The following is a 21,278-nucleotide window of genomic DNA, read 5'->3' as shown; positions in this document are numbered from 1 at the left end:
TTACTGTAAAGTTTATGTTCTTTTTTTACTGTGTTTTGCTTAAAATATCCAACTTTTTGTATTAAAAAATGAAAATTCTAAAATAAAAATGACCACACAAACACACTTTTTTACTATCGGTTTTGTCATTTCGGGATCGATTTTTGTCATATTTTTACCTATTATATTGTTATGGATTGATACATTTTTATAAAGTGTCGACACTTTATTGACGCTATAATTTCTTTTCTTTTAAATTCTAAAAGTGTCGATACTTATAATAAAGTATCGACACTATCAACATATCCGGTAGCTCTTTACCGGTTTTGTCATTTCGAGACCGATTTTATCATATTTTTACCTGTTATATTATTATGGATCGATACATTTTTATAAAATATCGACACTTTATTAACGCTATAACTTCTTCTCTTTTAAATTCTAAAAGTGTCGATACTTATAATAAAGTATCGACACTATCAACATATCAGGTAGCGTTTTACCTGTTTTGTCATTTATAGACCAGTTTTGTCATTTTTTTACCTGTTTTATTGTTATAGATCGATACATTTTTATAAAGTATCGACACTATCAACATATCCGGTAGCGCTTTACCTGTTTTGTCATTTATAGACCGGTTTTGTCATTTTTTACCTGTTATATTATTATGGATCGATACATTTTTATAAAGTATTGACACTTTCAATATATCCGGTAGCGTTTTACCTGTTTTGACATTTATAGACCGATTTTGTCATTTTTTTACCTGTTATATTATTATGGATAGATACATTTTTATAAAGTATCGACATTTTCAATATATCCGGTAGCGCTTTACCTGTTTTGTCATTTATAGACCGGTTTTGTCATTTTTTTACTTATTATATTATTATGGATCAATATATTTTTATAAAGTATCGACATAAACTGACAAAATTTATCGATTATCAAATTTTTTAATATTTCTTCATGATTTCTACCTATTACATTATTATTATTAATCGACATCTTTTATAACGCAAAATTAAATTTATTAAATATGTATCCGGTATATTAGTACGCCGTTCTGGAGACAATCCCTCTTCTACTTCTCGTGTCTTTCAGCAAAACCAGCTCAGCAGCTACAATGGCCGCGGTTTTCATGGCCGTATCTCTTTATTCACCTCTCTCGATCTGTCCACCTCGACATTCCCTCGTTCCCCTTCATCTTGCTTCTTCCGGTCGTTTCGCCGCTTTCTCTGTCAGATCAAGAATTCCAATGGAATGCGCCACCAAAGACAACAACGAAACAACCCCTCCCGCTGCAGCACCGACGCAGAGCTTCGATCCCAAGAAAGGAGTGGCGCTTTACAAGCCTAAGTCATACGATGTTCTCGTAACCGATGTCGCTAACTCCCTCGCTTATGCTATTCAAGATGACCAAACCCGTCTCGAAATTGATTTCCCGTACGTTTTCTATCCTTCTCTTAATTTGAGAATCCTTTTCCTTTTGTTTGGGTGTTATGAGGCTCAGAAAAGCTCTTTCTTGATTCCCATTTGCCCTTTAGTTATCCAAAGCTATCCCAATTTTGCTGACCTTGTCAGTATGACAAACTTTGGCGGTTTAAATTTACGAAAACACCTGTTAATAGTAGTTTGGATGTTTCCGATATTTCCCTTTTTAATTCCATCTGCATATGCTTCCTAATATTTAATGTAAACTTAGTCATGACGGATGGGAATAAATAAATGACTTGATTTCTAGCAACAATTCTAATAAAATTGTTTTTTTTTGGATAAGTAACTTATATTCATTCAAAGAAAGCAACAAAAGCTGCAACAAAACAACGGTAAACACTATATCAATCCCCAAGTCATATACAAGTGCCTATATACATCATTTCTTCTATGTGTAGAGTGTCTATACAATTTGTACTGAACAGTATCTTTAATCTTAGTAACAATCGCATCAACTGAATGCGAAAACTTCCTAAAAACTCTATGGTTACGCTCCTCCCAGATGTGATACAAATAAACAGTCCAGGCGAGCTTTAAAAACCTCACTCGAAGGGACTTACCCTCAAGTTCTCAACCAGCCAGTCCATTCGTTCCTCCCAGCTGTACAGATCAGAACGAATCCCACACAAGATAAGAACAGCATCCCAAACCTCCTTAGCAAAGGGACAATTAGCAAATAGGTGGTCACGTGTTTCCAGCCCATTGCCACACATAACACAGCCGTTGTCCATTTCCAGACCAAACCGAATCAACCTGTCCTTAGTGGGCAGTCTATTAAGGATGACCATCCATGAAATGAGAGAACATTTCGGAATATGGGCAGGAAACCAAATGATTTTGTGTCAGTTAACCTTCTCTCTGCTAGTTCTGATTTTTCCCCATATCCATTTGCTGCTAATTAAATGCCAATCAGTATTAGGAAGGGACAAAGTTCTAGCCACCTCGCGGAGCTTCAGCAGCTTTTTGATAATCCAACTGAAATGGCCTTTACAGATCACTTCCCAAAAACTCACATTTTTAAAACAATACTCTTTAATCCAAGCTATCCAAATAAAACCTTCATTAGTCATAATGTTTTTTATCAACGGCAAGCAACACGCTGTACTCCACAGAGATAGGTCTCTAAGTCCCATACCACCCTCAGACTTCAATGAACAAATCTGATTCCATCCAACACGAGCTCCTCTGGCAGGAGAGTCACTGCCCTTCCAGAAAAACCGCATACATAGTCTCTCAATGTCCCTGACAATCCCCTTGGGGAGGATGAGTTGTCTGCTCCAATAATTGAAAATATTGTGCAGCACAGTCTTAATCAACTGAAGCCTACCCCCAAAGCTAAGCTTCTTGCTAGACCATTGAGAGAGCTTGTCCCTGATTCTCACCAAAAGAGCATCACAATCCTTACTGGAGAGTTTCCGAGTGACCAGAGGCACTCCAAGATATCTAACAAGTAAATGAGCCACTCTAAATCCAATAACAGATTGTATCTGGTCAAGGGAACTCCCACTTAAACCACAAGCAAACAGTTCCGTCTTCAGAGCATTGAGCTTAAGTCCTGACAGAGAATAAAACTCCTCAAGGGTGCATTGGACCCTAAGAACAGATTCAAGGGAACCATGACAGAACACAAGGAGATCATCAGCAAAACTAAGGTGAGTTAGGGAGATTCTTCTACATTTCGGATGGAATCTAAAAATTCCATGCTTAACAGCTTTGTTCAGCATAGCAGAAAGAGCATTCATCACCATGACAAAAAGATAAGGAGACAAGGGATCACCTTGTCTAATCCCCCTTCCCCCCTTGTAGTACCCCACCAAGCTACCATTCAAGAAAACAGAATACATAGGGGTAGTAATACACTCCCTAATCCAGTAACAGAAAACTTCAGAAAAGCCCATAGCCTCAAAAACAGTCAGCAGAAAGTCCCAGTTAATGGAATCAAAAGCCTTCTGCAAATCAATTTTAATAGCACATCTAGGAGATAGTCCATTCCTAGAATATCCTTTCACAATTTCCTGGGCTAAAAGGGTGTTATCAACAATGCTCCTACCCTTTACAAAGGCTGACTGGTTATAGGAAATCATGCTAGGGAAATAAGGTGTAAGCCTATTAACCAAGATTCTGGTGATGGTTTTGTAAACTACTGAACAACAAGAAATAGGCCTAAACTCCTTTGCCATACATGCATTCAATGACTTTGGGACCAGAACTAATATTGTAGCATTAAAAGCAGGCAACAAGCAGGAAGATTGGAAAAATACCTTACAGCAGCAATAAAATCACTGCCAACAATGCTCCAGGCAGATTTGAAGAAACCAGAAGTATAACCATCAGGGCCAGGGCTTTTGTCCTTACCTTGCTTAAAGAGGGCATCTTTAATCTCCAAATCACTTACCTCCTTTGTAAGTAAGGTGTCTGCACCTTCAGGCAAAGAGTAGTTCAGGAGGTCCTTCAAAGCTTCAACTGAACACCCTTTTACAAGAGAATCGGGGAAACCAATGAGGTTGGTGAAATAACTCACTAGCTCAGTAGACATTCCTTCAAAAGAGTCATAGTCCTGCCCGTCCTCACTCCTAATAACCCTAATAGTGTTCCTCTTCTTGTTGGAGAGGACCCTTTGATGAAAAAACTGTGTTCAAGTCACCCTCCCTTATCCAATGGACCTTGGCTTTCTGTCTATAGAAAACAGCTTCAGCAACTTCTAAATCAACTAAATCAGCATGGACCTTCCTTTCTTCATCAATCCTCCTCTGGTTAATGTGAGCTAGATTGAAAATCTGAATCTGCTCCAATTCTGCCTTCTTGTTCTTGACTCTACCAGAGATATCAGCAAAATAATCCAAGTTAAACTACTTAAGTCTTTTCAACTTGTTGAATAAGCAGCTCATAGCATCCCCAACACATTGGCCCTGCCAAGAATCCCTAACAATATCAAGGAATTTCTCATGCTCAGACCAAATATTAAAGAACTTGAATGGCCGAGGGTTCTTTTCCATAATTCCCATGTGAGTCCACAACATACCCAGGCAATGGTCAGATACCCCCTGGGCCTTGAATTCAACAAATGAATCAGGGAAGTCCACCAGCCAACGGTCATTAACAAGGATTCTGTCCAACTTACGAGCCAAGAAAGATCCTTCTTGCTTATTGGACCAAGTAAATAAGGGTCCAAGGAAAGGGTGGTCCATGAGCTCGAGATCTTCCATACAGTCTTGAAAGTCCTTCATATCAGGAGTACAGTGAATCCCCATGATGTCAAAATCTGAACTCTCCTCAGCCTTTGCAATGATGTTAAAGTCCCCCCCAATTAGCCAAGAGGAAGGGCCAATAATCTTCTCAACTATGCCCAAGTGTTCCCAAAGGCTCCTCCTAGAAATACCATTATTACTGCCATAAATAGCAGTAATAGTAGTCACATGCCCATCAACAGACCCAGTTACAGATATGGCCTGGTCACAGCAACTCAAAACTGAGAAAGAGAGGTGCTTCCTCCAAAAAACCCACAATCTACCTCCTTCAGTGTATTCGTAATTGTCAACGAAATACCAATCTTCGGACAAAACAGAAGTAAGACTAGCAGAGTTCACACTACGAATGCGAGTCTCCATCAAAGAGAAAATATCAACCTCACAAGCAACTAACCTCTTTAACACCTTCAGCTGCTTTAGGGGGTTATTAATCCCCCTAACGTTCCAGAAGCTGACAATCATCAAAAGGAAGCAAGTTGAGAACTAGCCCCTGTGCTCGGATTCACCACAGAACTTCTGACTTTCTCAAGTTGATCTTTCTTTTTGGTCTTTATTTCATTAAGCAGCATGGCTACCCCCAAAGAAGCCACTCGGGCTTTCCTGGTGCCCTCAGCTACAGCTTCTACTTTACTTGAAGATCCAGCAACCTCTTTTTTCCTACCCTTTTGCCTCTTCTTCAAGGAGTCCTGTAGGGTTGGGAAGTCACTAGATTGGGTAGTGCCCTGTGTGTGAATAACACCATCAGTAGGTGCCCTCTCATGTAAAATAGGCTCAAAAACTGACAGCTCCTGTGATCCAGTAGCATCTAATAACTTCTGTGCCTCAGTAGCAGTTAGTGAAAGACTAACAGTATCCTTACTTACACCCATCAAATTAGGCTCACTGCTCTCTTGTAGGGCATACAATGTAGTCTCTACAGCATTACCCACAAGAAAAACTTTAGAGTTGCAGACAGGATCAGGAGGCAAAACTGAACTTTGAGTAATCTCAATAGAAGCATTAGTAGATCCAGTTATCCCTGTGTCAGAAATAACAGTAACAGGCAAGTTACCCTTGCTATCAAAATCTATAACCTTGCTATCCTTCTTCCTCCAAACTTGCACCTCTTTTGATTTCTGATGGGGCTGCCTACCATCAGTACACGAATTGATATGGTGCCCAAATGTATTACACTTAGCACAGAATTTGGGCAACCAAGGAACATGAACACTAACATTTACAGAGGAACCATCCTTTAAGACAACCTGAATGGATTCGGGAATGGTGACACCAGCTTTAATTTCCACGCACACCTTAGCATATTCGAGTCTCTCTCTTGAAGCTGTAATAGTGTCCATGTACAACGGGTTTCCTAAGGCATTAGCAAGATAACTAAGTCCCTTCTGAGAGTAGAGTTCTAATGGAACATTATAAAGTTGCACCCAGATCGGGACAAAGGAGAGGTCAAAGCTGAGTTTCTGCATACCAGGAGACCAGCTCCTCAAGAACAATGGCTTATTCTGAACATGCCAAGGTCCATTATCCAGGACCTAATCCCTCAAACCAACATCAAAGAACGAAAAAACAAAGAGATTAGGGCCGGCGATACAAACCTTGACCTGAGAAGAATTCCCCCAAATCGATTCAATTATACGCTGCAAAGATCCAAAACTGGGAGCCGATTCAAAAAATTGACCTACCAGGGCATGATTCCAGTCCGCAATACCTTCATCAATCACCTCAGGCGGAGGTTTAACAGTAGCCACACCATCCTTTAACTCAGGGGGAAAGAACTCAAGAGTTTGATCTTTTGAACCCACGAACAAATCCTTCCAATTCAGACTCACAGAGCATGATTCCATGACAGCAACAGAACCAGAAAGTCCACAAAGAATGAGAAACGAACAAAGATTAGAAGAAAAGAAGAATATATGAGTGAGCATTAGGCCTGCTAACGTACGCCCAGAGAGCCTCCATTTTCTCTACAAAATATTTAGTAGTAAAATTGATATGGCTATTAATTCTAATAAAATTGTTGTTTATAAAAGAAATATAATATTTTCATGTGAAACTGTTGGCATTATTTGACTATACTTTCATGTGAGTGAATATTTTTCTCTGGACCTTAGCTAGTAGAACTTACAGGTACGAAATAGCATGAGGGATCTTCTTGTGATCTCATAATTTTCATGCATGCTTCTTCAGCTCATCCATTTTGGTTAAGAATTTCAGTTGATTGTCTATTTACTTTTTTCCCTCTAATATTTGGTCCTCTTTATGTGTATGGATTTTCTGCCTTTACAGGCCCCTGCCGAGCAACATTTCTTCTTATAAGGTACATCTTTCATTTTTACACTTCTCGAATGAGTTGAATGACCCTTCATGGATTTTCTTGCTTATTTAAAAATTTACTGCAACTACTTTTTGTGACTTTCTGTATCTTGCTTTTGCTTCTAACCTGTCTATTTGGTTTAGTAATATGAATGGGAAACCTAAATCTTGTACTGTTGTCTCTGCTCTAGGTGTAGAACTTTCATAAATTCATAATATATTGTATGATGATATTGATATTCAAGGTGAATTGTTATAGTACATAATTTTCTCTGATGTATTAATATGTGAAGGGATCTTCAGATGATTTCATCGATGCCAACATTCAAGTTGCCTTGGCTGTTGTCAGGAAACTCCAACAGAAAATGGAAACTCGAGCTTGCATAGTAAGATACTCTCACTTTGCTGAAAAATTGTTCCTTCGTTTCAAAGATGAGTGTAATTTCTTACTTCTTATTCAGGTGTTTCCTGATAAACCAGAAAAGCGAAGGGCCTCAGAGCTTTTCAAAGCAGCCTTTGACTCGGTAATAAAATAAATTACTCTAGATTACTTTCTATTTTTCTGTCCCACTCTGTCAAGGTGGACTCTTTCCATGGCAAGGGTTTTGTTGTTTTTCAGCCACTGAAGTACACATAGGGGTGTCTCATTGGTCATTTGGCCTGGATATGCGTTTTATTCCTTAGATGGTTTTAAGTGTCTATAAATTATGTCACTTATGTTTGAAGATATAACCTATCTATTCATGCAGTTATAGCTTTCATATAGGGGCAGTACACTTAACCTTCTGCCTTAAGTTCATAATCCTTTATTCATATCCATAGTTGCCTTTGGAGTTAAGGAATTTAATTATTGATTCTTCTTTTCAGATTGATGGTATATCTATAGGATCCCTTGATGATATCCCTAGTGGAGCTGTCACCACATTCTTCAAATCTATGAAGAACACTCTGGATTTTTATTTTGAAGATGAAAATGAAGGTTTGTTCCTGAACCAAAGCTGTGTGGAAATTTTCCTTTCCATTTATCAATGAATTGGATTACTAAATTGCTTCAAATTTTCATATCCTCTTACCCTGTTTCTACTTACACACAACACTGTGATTATTCTGCAATCTCGCAATGCAGGTCGTTGGGAATCCAAGGAGCCACCAACTCTTTATATATTTATTAATTGTAGCACGCGTGAACTTTCTGTTATAGAGAAGTATGTGGTATGATTCTTATACTTTGTACGGCCTTTCCCTATTTATTTTCTATTTATAGCTTGCTACGTGCTTGACCTTCAAATGGTGGCCTTTTGAAGTCATGCACTTCTGCTTTTGGTTCCAAATCTGATGAGTTTATGCATGAATAATCATGTCTGATCGCTGATTATTTCAAACAGGAAATAACTTAAATAATCTTCACTTTAAGATATATTGAGTCAGTAGATGGTTAAAATTTAGCCTAGAGGAATAACATATTGATGTTGTCTTTATTTCTTCCTGTTTGTGTGACTGTGCTTTGATTTTGCAGGAAAATTATGCACTGTCAACCCCCACACTTCTATTCAATCTTGAACTTGACACTTTGCGGTATAACTTTACTACTTTTTTTCACTGTTTAATGAGGATTCAATAAAGATCAGTGAATTTACTTTTTATTGGGGTTGCTTATGTTTGCAGTGCTGACTTGGGTCTTTTGGGTTTTCCTCCCAAAGATTTGCACTATCGATTTCTTTCACAATTCATCCCCGTGTTCTATATACGGATTAGGGAGTACTCCAAGGTAGTTGCTAAATACGATGTTTTGCTTCTTTGAGCTTAATTTATGACACCGTTCTAATGACCATTTCCTTTCTAAATGTTGTAAGACAGTAGCTGTTGCACCTTTTGTCGTGAACTACAGTGGAGCACTATTTCACCAGTATCCTGGTGGGCAAGTCAATCTTCTTGAAAGTTACCGTTTAACTGTTCCATTTCTGACCCATCATAGATTGAAAAAGTTGTACAAATCAACTACGGCAACTTGGTGCTTGCAGATTTGCATCTCTCTAAATCTATAAGCTCTTTTCTTTAGGATCTGCCCACTGCTTTGTGAAAAAGAAGCTTGTAACTTGCAATTTGATTTGGGCCGCAATGACGTGTATTTACATATCTCCTTGTTTTAACTTAGAATCTGTGCAGGACCTTGGCAGGTGATGCTTAAGCAATCAGATGGTTCTTTTTCTTGTGTGGCTGAGAGTGCAACTCGTTTCACTCTGGGAGAGGTATTTACCTAGACTCTTGGTCATTTTGTGTTACATTCTTTCTGATGACTTTTATTATTTGGTTTTGTCTAGACCAAGGAAGAACTGCTGCGGGTCCTTGGATTGCAAGAGGAACAAGGAAGCCAACTAGAATTTCTTCGTAGAGGCTACAAGGTTTTTCGTCTATTCTATTTTTACATTACCGTGTATCATTTGAGATTCTTAAGCTGAATGCTCATAGAAATATCCACTATGCCTCCCTGGAAAAGGTTCCAACCTACTTTTTCCTTCCGGTGAATTGGACCTTAATGTTTCGTATAACTTCGGCTTGGTAGTCTCGGAAATTAGGAACACATTTTGTATCTGATTGTTCAAAAATACACATATTTTGGCAACTTAGTGTATATATATATATATGTTATGTAGCAGAGATCAAGTATCCCGAAAATCTAATTAACCAATCAACTAATGAAGCCATCTATTATTGCAGACTTCCACTTGGTGGGAAGAGGATGCTGAATTGGAGGTATCTTCTGCATGGCGTACTTGAGCAACCGAATGACTGTTAAATACAGCGAGATGTCTCGCATATGGATGGCGAAGGTTGATGGTGCACGTAACATTTGTTCCTTATAGATTTCTTTTAAGCCCTTTCGTTTAGATTCCCCTGTAATTAATCCGCTTTCAAATCAGAGTAAGTGACAAGAACTTGTTTTTGCGTTTGATTCAGACTAGTGGAGAAGACAATGAGGAAATAAAGTGAAATTCAAGGTTGTTCACATGACTTCCTGATAAACATCAGTCAAATCTTCTTCCTTTTTTTCCCCTTAACTTTTAATTTGGTAATAAAACAACAGTTTATGCCATAATCTTGACCTGTTGTAGCAGTTTCCATGCAAATTACTAAAACTTGAAGCTTTAAATCATAATAAACCATACGAATATGGATATAAAATGAGTTCAATATAAATAAGATTGCGAATGGACAAATCAATTATATTTATTTATTGTTTTGAATTCGTTAGATCATGTGGATGTACCTCCACATAAAAGGACGTTGGAGCTAGTTCAAGGTTAGCATTAGAAATAAAGTAAAAAAAATGAGTGTCATGCTCGACTATAAATATACATATGATCAATAGTATTACAAATATTTTTCAAGCAAAATTAATGTCATTGTACAAACCCAAGACTAATGTCTTGGATTCATGCTTTTACCGAGTAAAATCCTGCAGATTTAACATTCAAATACCAACATTCGTAACCCCTTTTCTTATTTCCAGGGCTCGTGTGTGTGAAAAAAAAGTTAGCAGGCAAGTGTATGAGACGAAGTTAAACCAGAGTTGAGTAAAATTGTTTCTGAAGTCGTAACAGATACTAAAACACCTTGAACTTTTTCAAGTGTGGATCAGAAATAGTTCATTGGATTTTATGAGTCAAGATCGTAGAAATCAGGATCTTTCGGCTTCGAAACCTTGAGCAAGCTCTTTGAACTAGTCGAGCCTTTACCCTTTTGTTCGCGAATATTAGCTGCAAACCGAGATGCAAATACAGTTGCACGAAGGCTGTGGGATTCTGCAGTGCTATCAGTTTGATCAATTAAGGCCTGCTGATCATCATAAATATAGTCTAGATTCTCCTCCTCCTCTTCCTTACGTCGAAGTCCCGCTTCTTTCCTTTTCACATGCTTACGCCATGCGGTTTGGATGAAGCAGGCAGCCCAAGTCCGCCATTGCTGTGAGTAGAACCGGAAGGTGTGCTGAACCTGCCTACTATGGAGGCGCCTGAACTGACTCGAAACGAATTTCAGCTCTTCAGCTTCTAAAGCAAAAGCCTCCACCTCTGTTAAAGCCATGACTGTTCGAGTAGACAATGGTAAGTTGGAACTAGCTTTGGGGTCAAGCGCCCAAGTCAAAAGCTCCTCACCACAAAAATCCCCCTCTTTCAGCAAACCCCTGTTAAAAAAACCGCTCCTCCCACCATCTGTCGTCACACTTTCGAGGCGACCACGTATGACGAAAAGCATCTCGTTTACCGGATCCCCTTCACGGACTATGTAAGTGTATTCTGTGTATAGACTTGGTTTGAGTCGTTCACAGATTGCATCAAGTAACCTCTCATCCATATTGGCAAACAAAGGAACCTGCATACGGAATCAAAGGGACTCAAATCCATTCTCTAAGTTAGCTCATAAGGTGGAGAGTCTACAATTTTGGCAACCCATCTTGACAGGTACATGCTGAAGTGGACATTAAACAGGCAAGGAATGATAAGCAATGCGCAACTTTTACAATATATGAAACGTTCACTAAGGTCATCCACTGAAATTTAACAGTCTCTTGATGGAGAGCGAAAAAGAAATGTGTAGAGATCCTTACCCTTCGGACCAGATTCAAACAGAGATGTCGCTTAATGTCCCTCCTCAGATCTTTTGGTAAACTCTGGACTAAGTTCTCTTCATCAACTCCACGAGTCTCCATCCATTTGTATTGGTCATAGCGCCGAACTCTCTCCTTGAGATCCTCAGGAAGTGCACGATGATGCATCCATAACTCGGAGTCACGCCTTTTGATCCTCATTTCCTCAAGACGAACCGTAAGAGACTGAAGGTAGGTCTGTTGCAATCACAAGAAACCTTCAGTCATAACTGTTTTATGAAAAAATAGTTATGACAGTTTATATTATTCATTTTCCTCTTCGTCCAAAGATGAACGTGCAATAATCACTTGACAATTAACTTTCAGCCATTTCTGGCAGTTTTGAGAATCATGCTCATAACTTAGAAAACAGAATTCAGAATCAGAGCCAGAATTTTGTTGGTCCACGCAAGGGGAGTAATATGCAACATTACCTAAAATCATCTAAAATTATCATAGAAAAAGAAATCAAGGTTTATCTCAGATTTTTCATGTTAAAATCCTTAAAAATGGTATCCAGCAGGTTTGGAGTTCAGGCACTTCCAGGTTTATCACTCCCAGAAATTTTGGGTAGCATGAAAAGTGGAAATCAAAGGACTTAACATACATCTTTTTGAAGACCAAAAATTATGTTGAACTTTAACACGTTGCAGAGGTTTGCAATTTACCTGCATGTTTCCGATCAAAAGTGCCATAAGGATAAGCCCAAAGATGGCTATTGCTATGGAAAAGAGAACCTCTCCTGAATATGTGCTGGTTTCAAGGCCCTGACCAAGTGTACTGCACAAAATAAAATGAACTCTGATCAGTACATAACTCCCAGGAGTACAATAAAAGAATCTATACGAAACTCAATCGTCAAAAACCATGACAGACAAGCAGAAAATTTTCTTTTATCCTTCAAGAACCAATCACATATATATCCTGAATACCGTTTCAAGGATCCTCCAAATACATGGAAAACTTCAAAAATTAGATATACTAGTGTTGAGCATGTACCATGTCCAACACTCAACCCAAATCGGAGTATTTTTGGTAGCTTGTTAACAGAGGACATGATTTGCTACAAACAAAAATAGAGAACAAAAATGTGTTCTTATGTGTGTTGTGTATCGAAGAGAAAGTGCAGACCTTAGATTCTGCAAACCCCACCAGAGACAGAAACAGAATCTCGGGAAAAAGATGCTGGATGAAGTAATCTCAGATTCTATAGCTCGTGTGTAGATCCCATAATTGAATGGTGCATCATCATCTTCAAGAGCACATCGACTATCAAGTTCTTTGTTTCTCACCCTTCGCCATTCTGGAAAACCTTGCATATGCTTGTTGCCGCAGTACTGTTAGAAGTCAAACTCTTGGAATTGTGTAGAAGTTCAACGTGGAAAATGAAGATAGATTCACAAGTAAACAAAACAAAGTGGAAATGCTTGGCAGTACACTAAACCACACATGCATATGTCGGCAAAGATTTTTCTTTAATTGTTTGAATTCACACGGCAACATGTCAAGCAAGAATTAAGGAGAGAAGTTGAGAAGCATCCAGAGGTCCTCAAATAAGTCGGTTATACAACCTATATATATGTGTGCTTAGCCTTTAGTTGGTGTGAAGTAGTGAGCGTGAATAAAAAAGTGAGTGAGCGTAAATACGATTGAGGAGTGAAAAAATAAAGAGATTTGAGAGATATATTGTGAAGCTTAGCAAAGCTTTAAATATATTGGTGAGTTTGTAAACTAGCAGCAGCTAGTATTGCAGTATTGTAATATTGAGAGTGTCGTTGTAACATATTTTGTTTCGTATAAATAGAATTTTCTGAGTGTTATAAATTATCGTGAGCCCATCTACGCTTCCAACAAGTGGTATCAGAGCTTTGTCTATGTTGCTTCCCTTTGATGCAAGCCTCACATAATTGATTTGGAGGGTTGATCTCTGGTAGTCCTTTCACCATGCTTGTTTTTGACAACAGCTTCAATCCAGAAAATCCAAGATGTCCATATCTTAGATGCCATAGCCATGAATCATCTTTGATCGCGGTCTTTATGCACATTACTTCTCCTGACTCGATATCAATTGTAAAGAGACGATTTTGAGTCATATCAGCTTGGGCTATCAATTCTCCTTCTTTATTTTTGATGGCGAGCGAGCGATTCTTCATCTGCACTTCATATCCTTTTTCCAGGAGTTGACCAAGACTGATGATATTGCTTTTCAAAGCAGGTACATAATAAACATCTGAAATATATTTCTTTTCTCCATTTTTCTGAGTAATCATGACTTTGCCTTTTCCTTTTATTTCTGCGTGCGAGTCATCTCCGAACGTTACTCGTCCATGAACTGTTTCATCTAATTTCACAAACAGTTCCCTTTGACCACACATATGGTTACTGGCACAATTATCAAGATACCAAATATTTTTCTTGAATTCTTCATTTCCTTTATAAGTGAGGAATACGTGAGATTTTTCAATTTTTTCTTCTTCAGCTGCTGCTACGTTATTTCTTTCTTCTTGTTTAGGAGCAGATCTACACTCATAACTATAATGACCATACTTATTGCAATTATAACATTGTACCTGGAATTTACTTCCTTGTTGATATCTGCCCCTACCTCGGCCTCTGAATCCTCGTCCACGACCTGATGTTGGATTGCTTTCACTCATTTGATCGGTGCTATGTGATCGACCACCACGTCCACGAGTTCCTCGTCCTCCTCTATATCTTCCACGATAACCACCACGATTTCCTCGTCCTTGTGTGTAGCTGCTGCTAGCTTTTCCTTCGTTGACATTCATCTTGCTTTGTAGAGCTTGCTCCAAATTTTCAGAATCCTCATTTTGTTTCATTTTCTGCTCATGGGCTTGAAGTGAACCCACAAGCTCATCAATCGATATCTGAGATAAATCTTTTGATTCTTCGATTGCCACCACCACGTAATCGAATTTTCTTGTTAATGACCGCAAAATTTTTTCCATCACTCTAACATCATCGAGTGATTCACCATTTCTTTTCATTTCATTTACGACCGTTTTCACACGGCTAATATAATCATCGATGTTTTCTGTATTTTTCATTTTTAGCATCTCAAACTCAGCACGGAGAGTTTGTAAGCGTACCTTCTTTGCTTTTTCGACACCTTGTAGAGATTTTTGCAAAATCTCCCACGCTTGTTTTGCGGTCTTTGCATCAGAAATTTTTTCAAAGGTAGATTCGTCTACTCCTTGAAAAATAAAGAACAATGCTTTTTTATCTTTTCTCCGGGATTCCTTCAATACCTTCTTTTCTTCATTGGCCAAGGCTGCTTCTGCTGCTGTATTTTCAGGCTCGGTGTAACCATCCTCGATGATATCCCAACAATCTTGGGACCCTAGTAACGCCTTCATTTGAATGCTCCAATTGCCATAATTTGTCTTTGTCAATCTCGGGATTTGAGGTTGAATCATGTTGGCCTCAGAGCTTGGTTCGAGTTCAACGTGGTGGATAGAGCTTTCTTCAATCGGTAAACTTTGTCTTCATGTCCCTTTTTAATGTATCCAGGTGGTTGCTCAATATAAACTTCTTCTTCTAGGTAGCCATTTAAAAATGCTGACTTCACATCCATTTGATAAATTTTCCATCCTTTTTGTGCTGCGACTGCTGTGAGAAGTCTGATGGTCTCGATCCTTGCTACTGGAGCAAATACTTCATCATAGTCTATTCCTTGTCTTTGTTTATAGCCTTTGACAACTAGCCTCGCTTTGTACTTCTCAACATTTCCTTCTTTATTGGTCTTTGTCTTGTAAACCCATTTTACTCCAATTGGGTTATGGCCTTCTGGTTGTCTTGTTAGCTCCCATGTATCATTTCTTTCTATTGATGCAATTTCTTCATCCATTGCATTCCTCCATTTGTCATCTTCAACCGCTTCTTCGTATGTTATTGGATCACTGTTCACAAGCAAGCAGAAAAGTGAAACATTATTTAGTTCATAATCGTTGTACCTTTCTGGCATTTTTCTCTCTCTTGTGGATCTTCGAAGTTCTGTGGGAGATGCTTCAGGATCTTCTATTATGTTGCTGGCATCGCTGCTGCTGCTTGACGATGATGGTAGATTTTGTCGAGGATCTTGATCATCATCTTGTTCATCTTGATTGATAAGATCACCATCTTTATCTTCAAAAAATAGTCCTTCAACTTTCTTTTCCTCTTCGCTCCATCTCCAATAGTCTGCTTCATCGAACTCGACATCTCTTGAAATTATTATCTTCTTTGTGAGAGGATTATATAATCTGTAAGCTTTGCTTCTTTCATCATAGCCAATGAAAATACATTTTTCTCCTCTGTCATCAAGCTTCTTTCTGGTCTGTTCGGGAACATGGGCATATGCGATGCATCCAAAAATCTTGAGGTGTCCAACTCCTGGTTTCTGTCCACTCCATGCTTCGTTTGGCGTCATATACTTCACGCTTTTTGTTGGACATCGATTCAATAAATAAACTGCACATCGAACTGCTTCAGCCCAGAAATTTCTCGGTAGTTGCTTACCTTTTATCATGCTTCTCGCCATATCCAGGATTGTGCGGTTCTTCCTTTCTGCAACTCCATTTTGTTGTGGCGTGTATCTGGCTGTCAGCTGATGGATGATACCATGCTCTTTGCAGAATTCTTCAAATAACTTTGATGTATATTCGCCTCCTCTATCTGATCTGAGTATCTTCAAATATTGACCGCTTTGTTTTTCCGACATTGCTTTGAATTCTCTCAATTTTTCCAACGCTTCTGACTTTTCTTTCAAGATATAAATCCAACATTTTCTACTAAAATCATCAATGAAAGTTAGGTAGTACCTGTTACCGCCAAGCGATGGTATGTCAAAAGGACCGGCTATATCTGTGTGTAATATTGAGAGTGTCGTTGTAACATATTTTGTTTCGTATAAATAGAATTTTCTGAGTGTTATAAATTATCGTGAGCCCATCTACGCTTCCAACAAGTACAAGAAACCTATGTTGCACTTTCCACTTTCTTCACAAGCAATTCGCCAGCATGTATCTTTACGCTCTACTGCCAGTAAGTACCAAACGGCCCCCACTATCTGCATTTTCTACATCAAACTTGTCAAACCTTTCCAGTGTTGTATATCAAATAGACTAATGCAACCAATTTGAAGAAGAAAATACAACTTTTAGCCACTTTCATATTCTATAATTTACCTTATGTTATTGATCATGGATGCTCAAGTCGGGTTCTATGGTAGCACATGAAGTATATGAAGATACATAAGTAACAAATATATATAATTCATTACCTTGAATGGCCAAGAGAACATCTCAACTGATCTTATAAGATTAACTGAAGAAATCTCATATGAGAATGAAGTTTTTAAATAATTCTAACACTTATCAGAAGCAATGATTATCGATCCAGACACTTAAACATGGTCAAACTAATTCAAGTAAAACATTAATCCATTGTTAAAATAACATCCCCCAGAAAAACTTCTATTTGGAATTTGTAAATACATACAGTACTTAAGACATTTAAACTTGCCAATGCTCATGTAATGCAACAATATATAATGCCATTGGCATGCATCACCTTACTAAAACCCGGACATTCAAGCATCCACAGTCTGTCATGACCAGGAACAATTGCAAAAATGAACAATTTCGTGTAATAGCAAACTGATAACTTACATGACTGGCAAGCATGTACCATAGCAGATAATACGCAGCACCAACCCAAGCGCTATCAGCGAAAGTACCGGCCGTCTTCTTTAGTTCTGAAGTTAATGGTACAAAACGAAGAAACCTAGGAATATACTGAACAAATACAATGATTAGCAATGCCTGTTTCGTCGCCCATACCTCTGAACCTTTCGTTTTGTGAAGATATTTCCACACCACCATCTGAAGATAAGGAAGCAATTAAGAGAAATAACCATTTCTCATCCTATGTAATTTAGAACACAGCTGCATGCAGTATGTTATGCTACCATAACATAACATCACAATGATTAAACATAACAAATTGCTTCATGCGTCCTTAAACGTAACAAAGCCTATATTGCAGGAAAGTATGCTCAGATCAGCAACATCAAAAAGTGGGATTTTTCTTTATTTTGTGAAAGTCTTAGAGACCTTTTCTTTTGAGTTATACAGTTCTTATAATATTATTCTTATATATGTTGTAAAATGCAGTAACACATGGGTGGATATATAGGAATCCAAGTCCGTAAAGCAGATAATCATATCAACTAACATGAAATTCAATGATTATACTTTCAGTAGAATTTTATGGAGTAGCTAAGAGTAATAGCATTTTCTAATCTACTAGCACAACTCTAGATATAGAGATTGTTAAAGCAAGTAGTTTCTCAAACCTGTGGCAGGGGGAGCACAGAAAGAAAATCAACAATGAAGTAACGACTTAAATATCGTGAGGCTATCTGTGCAGGATCAATCACAAGTTCACCTCGTCCAAAAACCCTCGACGAAGGTGCAATATATGCTGTACGGAACTGCAGACCCATACGAATGAAGTAGAAAGCATCGATAATTGTCCGAATAGTAGTGGTCGTGACTCCCAAATTTACATCAATTCCAAGGCAATGCGCTCGACTATCGAAGTTGGGAAGATAGAAAAACAGTGGATCAACAGATACCGAGAGAATGCAGGACACAACAAAGAACCTATTCCATAGCAAAATAGATTTATCCTGGGGATCAAATATCATCTTATCGGACACTTTTAGATCTTCTGGGAACACAACTCGCGTGACCTCGGATTTGAGGCTGCGACCGAGTAGTAGTAGTCCTCCTGGTGCTGTCATCATCCCTATATTAAACGATTTTTTCGACGCCTTCTTTTTCCCTTGCTCTCTGTATTTGTAGCCATCTACATTAAATCCACACTTCTTGATCCCTCCAGCTCCAGACGCCATCGACATTGGAGAGCCTAAATCGTCGAACCTAGAGTTTAAAATACAACATAAAATCAAACGAAAAAACAGCAATAGATAAGTTTCCCTGCTTTATGTCATCTAAAATGCAAAAGAAAGACATTGGAAGCAAAAATAGAGAAGATTGTACACCGTTTATTAATTAGTACCCAACAAATTTCTCCTTCTGACCTCCAATAAGCTGAGACTTGTAAGCACCACCAAAAATTTTACAGAAGGGTCATGTGTTTTGCAACATGAGCCGCGTTAGTCCTGTGGATAATATCAAAAATCAAATTCGTGACAAAAAAATTTCCAGAATTTGTCAGAATGTAGCAAATGATTAAAAGAAAAACAAATGAATTACGACAGGGACGTTATATTGCATTGCGTTTGTATATTAAATATATTCTTAATGAGAAAATAAAGTTCACCGATAACTCACAGTAATTTTTTTCTGGCTGGTGCTATGGGAATGTACAATGTAGGAGGAGCAGAAAAAGGGAGGGAAAAATCAAAGGAACCGTCCAAATGAGAAAGAGAAGAATACAAGAGAGGTATTTATATGTTATTTTCCGCGGAGGTTTAAAAGTTAGTTATTACGGTTATTGGTCTTTCTAAAAGTAATAAATTAAAATGACGGTACATTTTACGTTCATCTTAAATGTCTAAATTAAGTTACGAATTCATCAAAAGCACATAATATCTTTCCTTGGATTGCCATGATATTATTAAAATCTACATTGCTCCAAATGATTATAATAATTTTAATGTTTTATACTAAATGGAACTATCCCTCAACACACCCAATGTCCAACACGTGCCCACCCATTAACCATAGCATTCAAAAGCACATCATCTCTCACAAATAATTTATCCAACACTTCTTCAAAATCCTCCATGAATAAGAACTTTGTATACTTCTTCCTACAAGAGTAAGATTTTTTACGGTTATAAATATGTGATGATTGTCTATTAAATTTATAGTGTATCACAAAATAACATCATTTTAAATTTATTATATAATGCTTACATCAACTAATGTTTATCTTATGATATAATGAAGGTCAGAACAATGAAAATAGCAGCAACACTAAAACAACTTGATTCGAATAAATTAATATTTTAAAATATACTTTTTATAATCAACCCGCCCCACCCAGATATCGTTTATATTCGACCCGCCCGACTTGATTCGAATAAATTAATATTTTAAAATAGTTAAAATAATATACTTATAATTATTTATTATATTTTAAATGGTTAAAATAATATATTTTTACCTTACACTCGATCCAGTTTGAATATATAAAAAAACTAAACTAGTAATTTATATCGGTTTGGGTCGGGTCGATGATTTCTTACCTTAAACCTGACCCCATTCCAATTTGAATATATTAATACTTTAAAATAGTTAAAATAATACATTTATAATTATTTATTATAATTTAAATAGTAAAAATAATATATTTTTCCTTAAACTCGACCCAGTTCGAATATAGATATAAAAGAATAAACTAATAATTTATATTGGGTTGGATTGAAAAGTTTTCTGGAAAATAATTTACGTAGAATGGATAACTTGAAAATTGTTTTACGTAAAATGAATTATATGAAAATTGTTTTACTTAAAATGAATTACTTAAAACTGTTTTAGGTAAAATAAATTACATTTTCTGGGAAATATTTTTCGAAAACTATTTTACGGCGTTTTGATGATATTATGTAAATTATTTTCACTAATTGTTTGATACATTATAATTAATTTTTAAAGAAAATGATTTACATAAAATGAATAAAGTTTGGTTTGGTTAATATTTTCAAAAAAAATTGGTTCGATTAGCAATTAAAAAAAATTGGATTATTCGATTAATGGTAATTCAATTCGATAGTTGATTGAATTAACCATTTGAATACCCATATATTATTAATAATTTAATAATATTATATTTATAAAAAAAATAATAGATAATATGAATTATGTTAATAATTTATTATATAGTATTAATTTAAAAATATAATATCATATATCATTATAATATATTTGAGTATATATTAATAATATTAAAATATAATATTATTAAAATTATACTATATGTATATTAAATATTTTTAATAATTAATATTTTTATTAAAATGATATTAAAATATTAATGTAATATTAAATGTATAAAGTAATATTTTTAAGTGTTTATAATGAAAAGTTAGAAAAATGTTTTACGGAAAATCAGATGGTAAAACAATTTACATAAAATACAAAGGAACTAGGAAAATGAATTACATTGAGGAAATCAATTACAACTATCAAACACCGAAAAATATTTTTCGTAAAACCAATTACAATTATCAAACACCGAAAAATATTTTACAACTATCAAACAACGTGTTGCTTCTATTTTTATTGTTCTGGCCTTCATTATATTATAAGATAAATATTAGTAGTTGTAAGCATTATACTAGAAATTAGTCTTAGAGCAGTGGTTGAGGCTATAGCTTATCATCCAAGGAGGCCCAAGTTTGATCCCCCAAGGGTAATGTTGTTTCAATTTATTTTCCTTCTATAAGATGGTGCCACATGTCACTATCTAATTGGAGAAAAAATATTTAAATTAAATATAAATTAAATTAATAAAAGTCATACAATGATATTGTGACACGTGTTAGCATATAAATAGAGGATTAAATA

General features: G+C 36.7%; 3 protein-coding genes across 3 annotated transcripts; 1 reads left to right on the top strand and 2 right to left on the bottom strand.

Annotated features, from left to right (window-relative positions):
* The first annotated feature begins 1,072 nt into the window (after nt 1-1,072).
* On the top strand, nt 1,073-9,958 carry LOC120131590 (protein LOW PSII ACCUMULATION 3, chloroplastic-like). The gene is made up of 12 exons (XM_039148545.1): nt 1,073-1,425; nt 7,008-7,038; nt 7,328-7,420; nt 7,496-7,558; nt 7,902-8,013; nt 8,161-8,246; nt 8,551-8,609; nt 8,700-8,802; nt 8,888-8,948; nt 9,201-9,283; nt 9,356-9,436; nt 9,753-9,958. Exons 1-12 carry the CDS (start codon nt 1,106-1,108, stop codon nt 9,810-9,812), a joined length of 1,152 nt encoding a protein of 383 aa, XP_039004476.1. The 5' UTR covers nt 1,073-1,105; the 3' UTR covers nt 9,813-9,958.
* Nucleotides 9,959-10,691: 733 nt separating this feature from the next.
* On the bottom strand, nt 10,692-14,468 carry LOC120131832 (putative cyclic nucleotide-gated ion channel 8). Its single transcript, XM_039148724.1, has 6 exons — nt 14,250-14,468; nt 12,811-13,016; nt 12,348-12,459; nt 11,989-12,123; nt 11,641-11,877; nt 10,692-11,405 (listed from the first exon to the last, which is right to left on the bottom strand). Exons 1-6 carry the CDS (start codon nt 14,466-14,468, stop codon nt 10,692-10,694), a joined length of 1,623 nt encoding a protein of 540 aa, XP_039004655.1.
* A 2,801-nt stretch (nt 14,469-17,269) lies between these two features.
* Nucleotides 17,270-18,595, bottom strand: LOC120131831 (putative cyclic nucleotide-gated ion channel 8). Its single transcript, XM_039148723.1, has 3 exons — nt 18,035-18,595; nt 17,349-17,561; nt 17,270-17,284 (listed from the first exon to the last, which is right to left on the bottom strand). Exons 1-3 carry the CDS (start codon nt 18,593-18,595, stop codon nt 17,270-17,272), a joined length of 789 nt encoding a protein of 262 aa, XP_039004654.1.
* Nucleotides 18,596-21,278: the final 2,683 nt, after the last annotated feature.

The sequence above is a fragment of the Hibiscus syriacus genome, unplaced genomic scaffold (assembly GCF_006381635.1).
Source record: "Hibiscus syriacus cultivar Baekdansim isolate YM2019G1 unplaced genomic scaffold, ASM638163v2 tig00110556_pilon, whole genome shotgun sequence".
Lineage (NCBI taxonomy): Eukaryota > Viridiplantae > Streptophyta > Magnoliopsida > Malvales > Malvaceae > Hibiscus > Hibiscus syriacus.
This window is presented reverse-complemented; position numbering and strand designations above follow the sequence as displayed.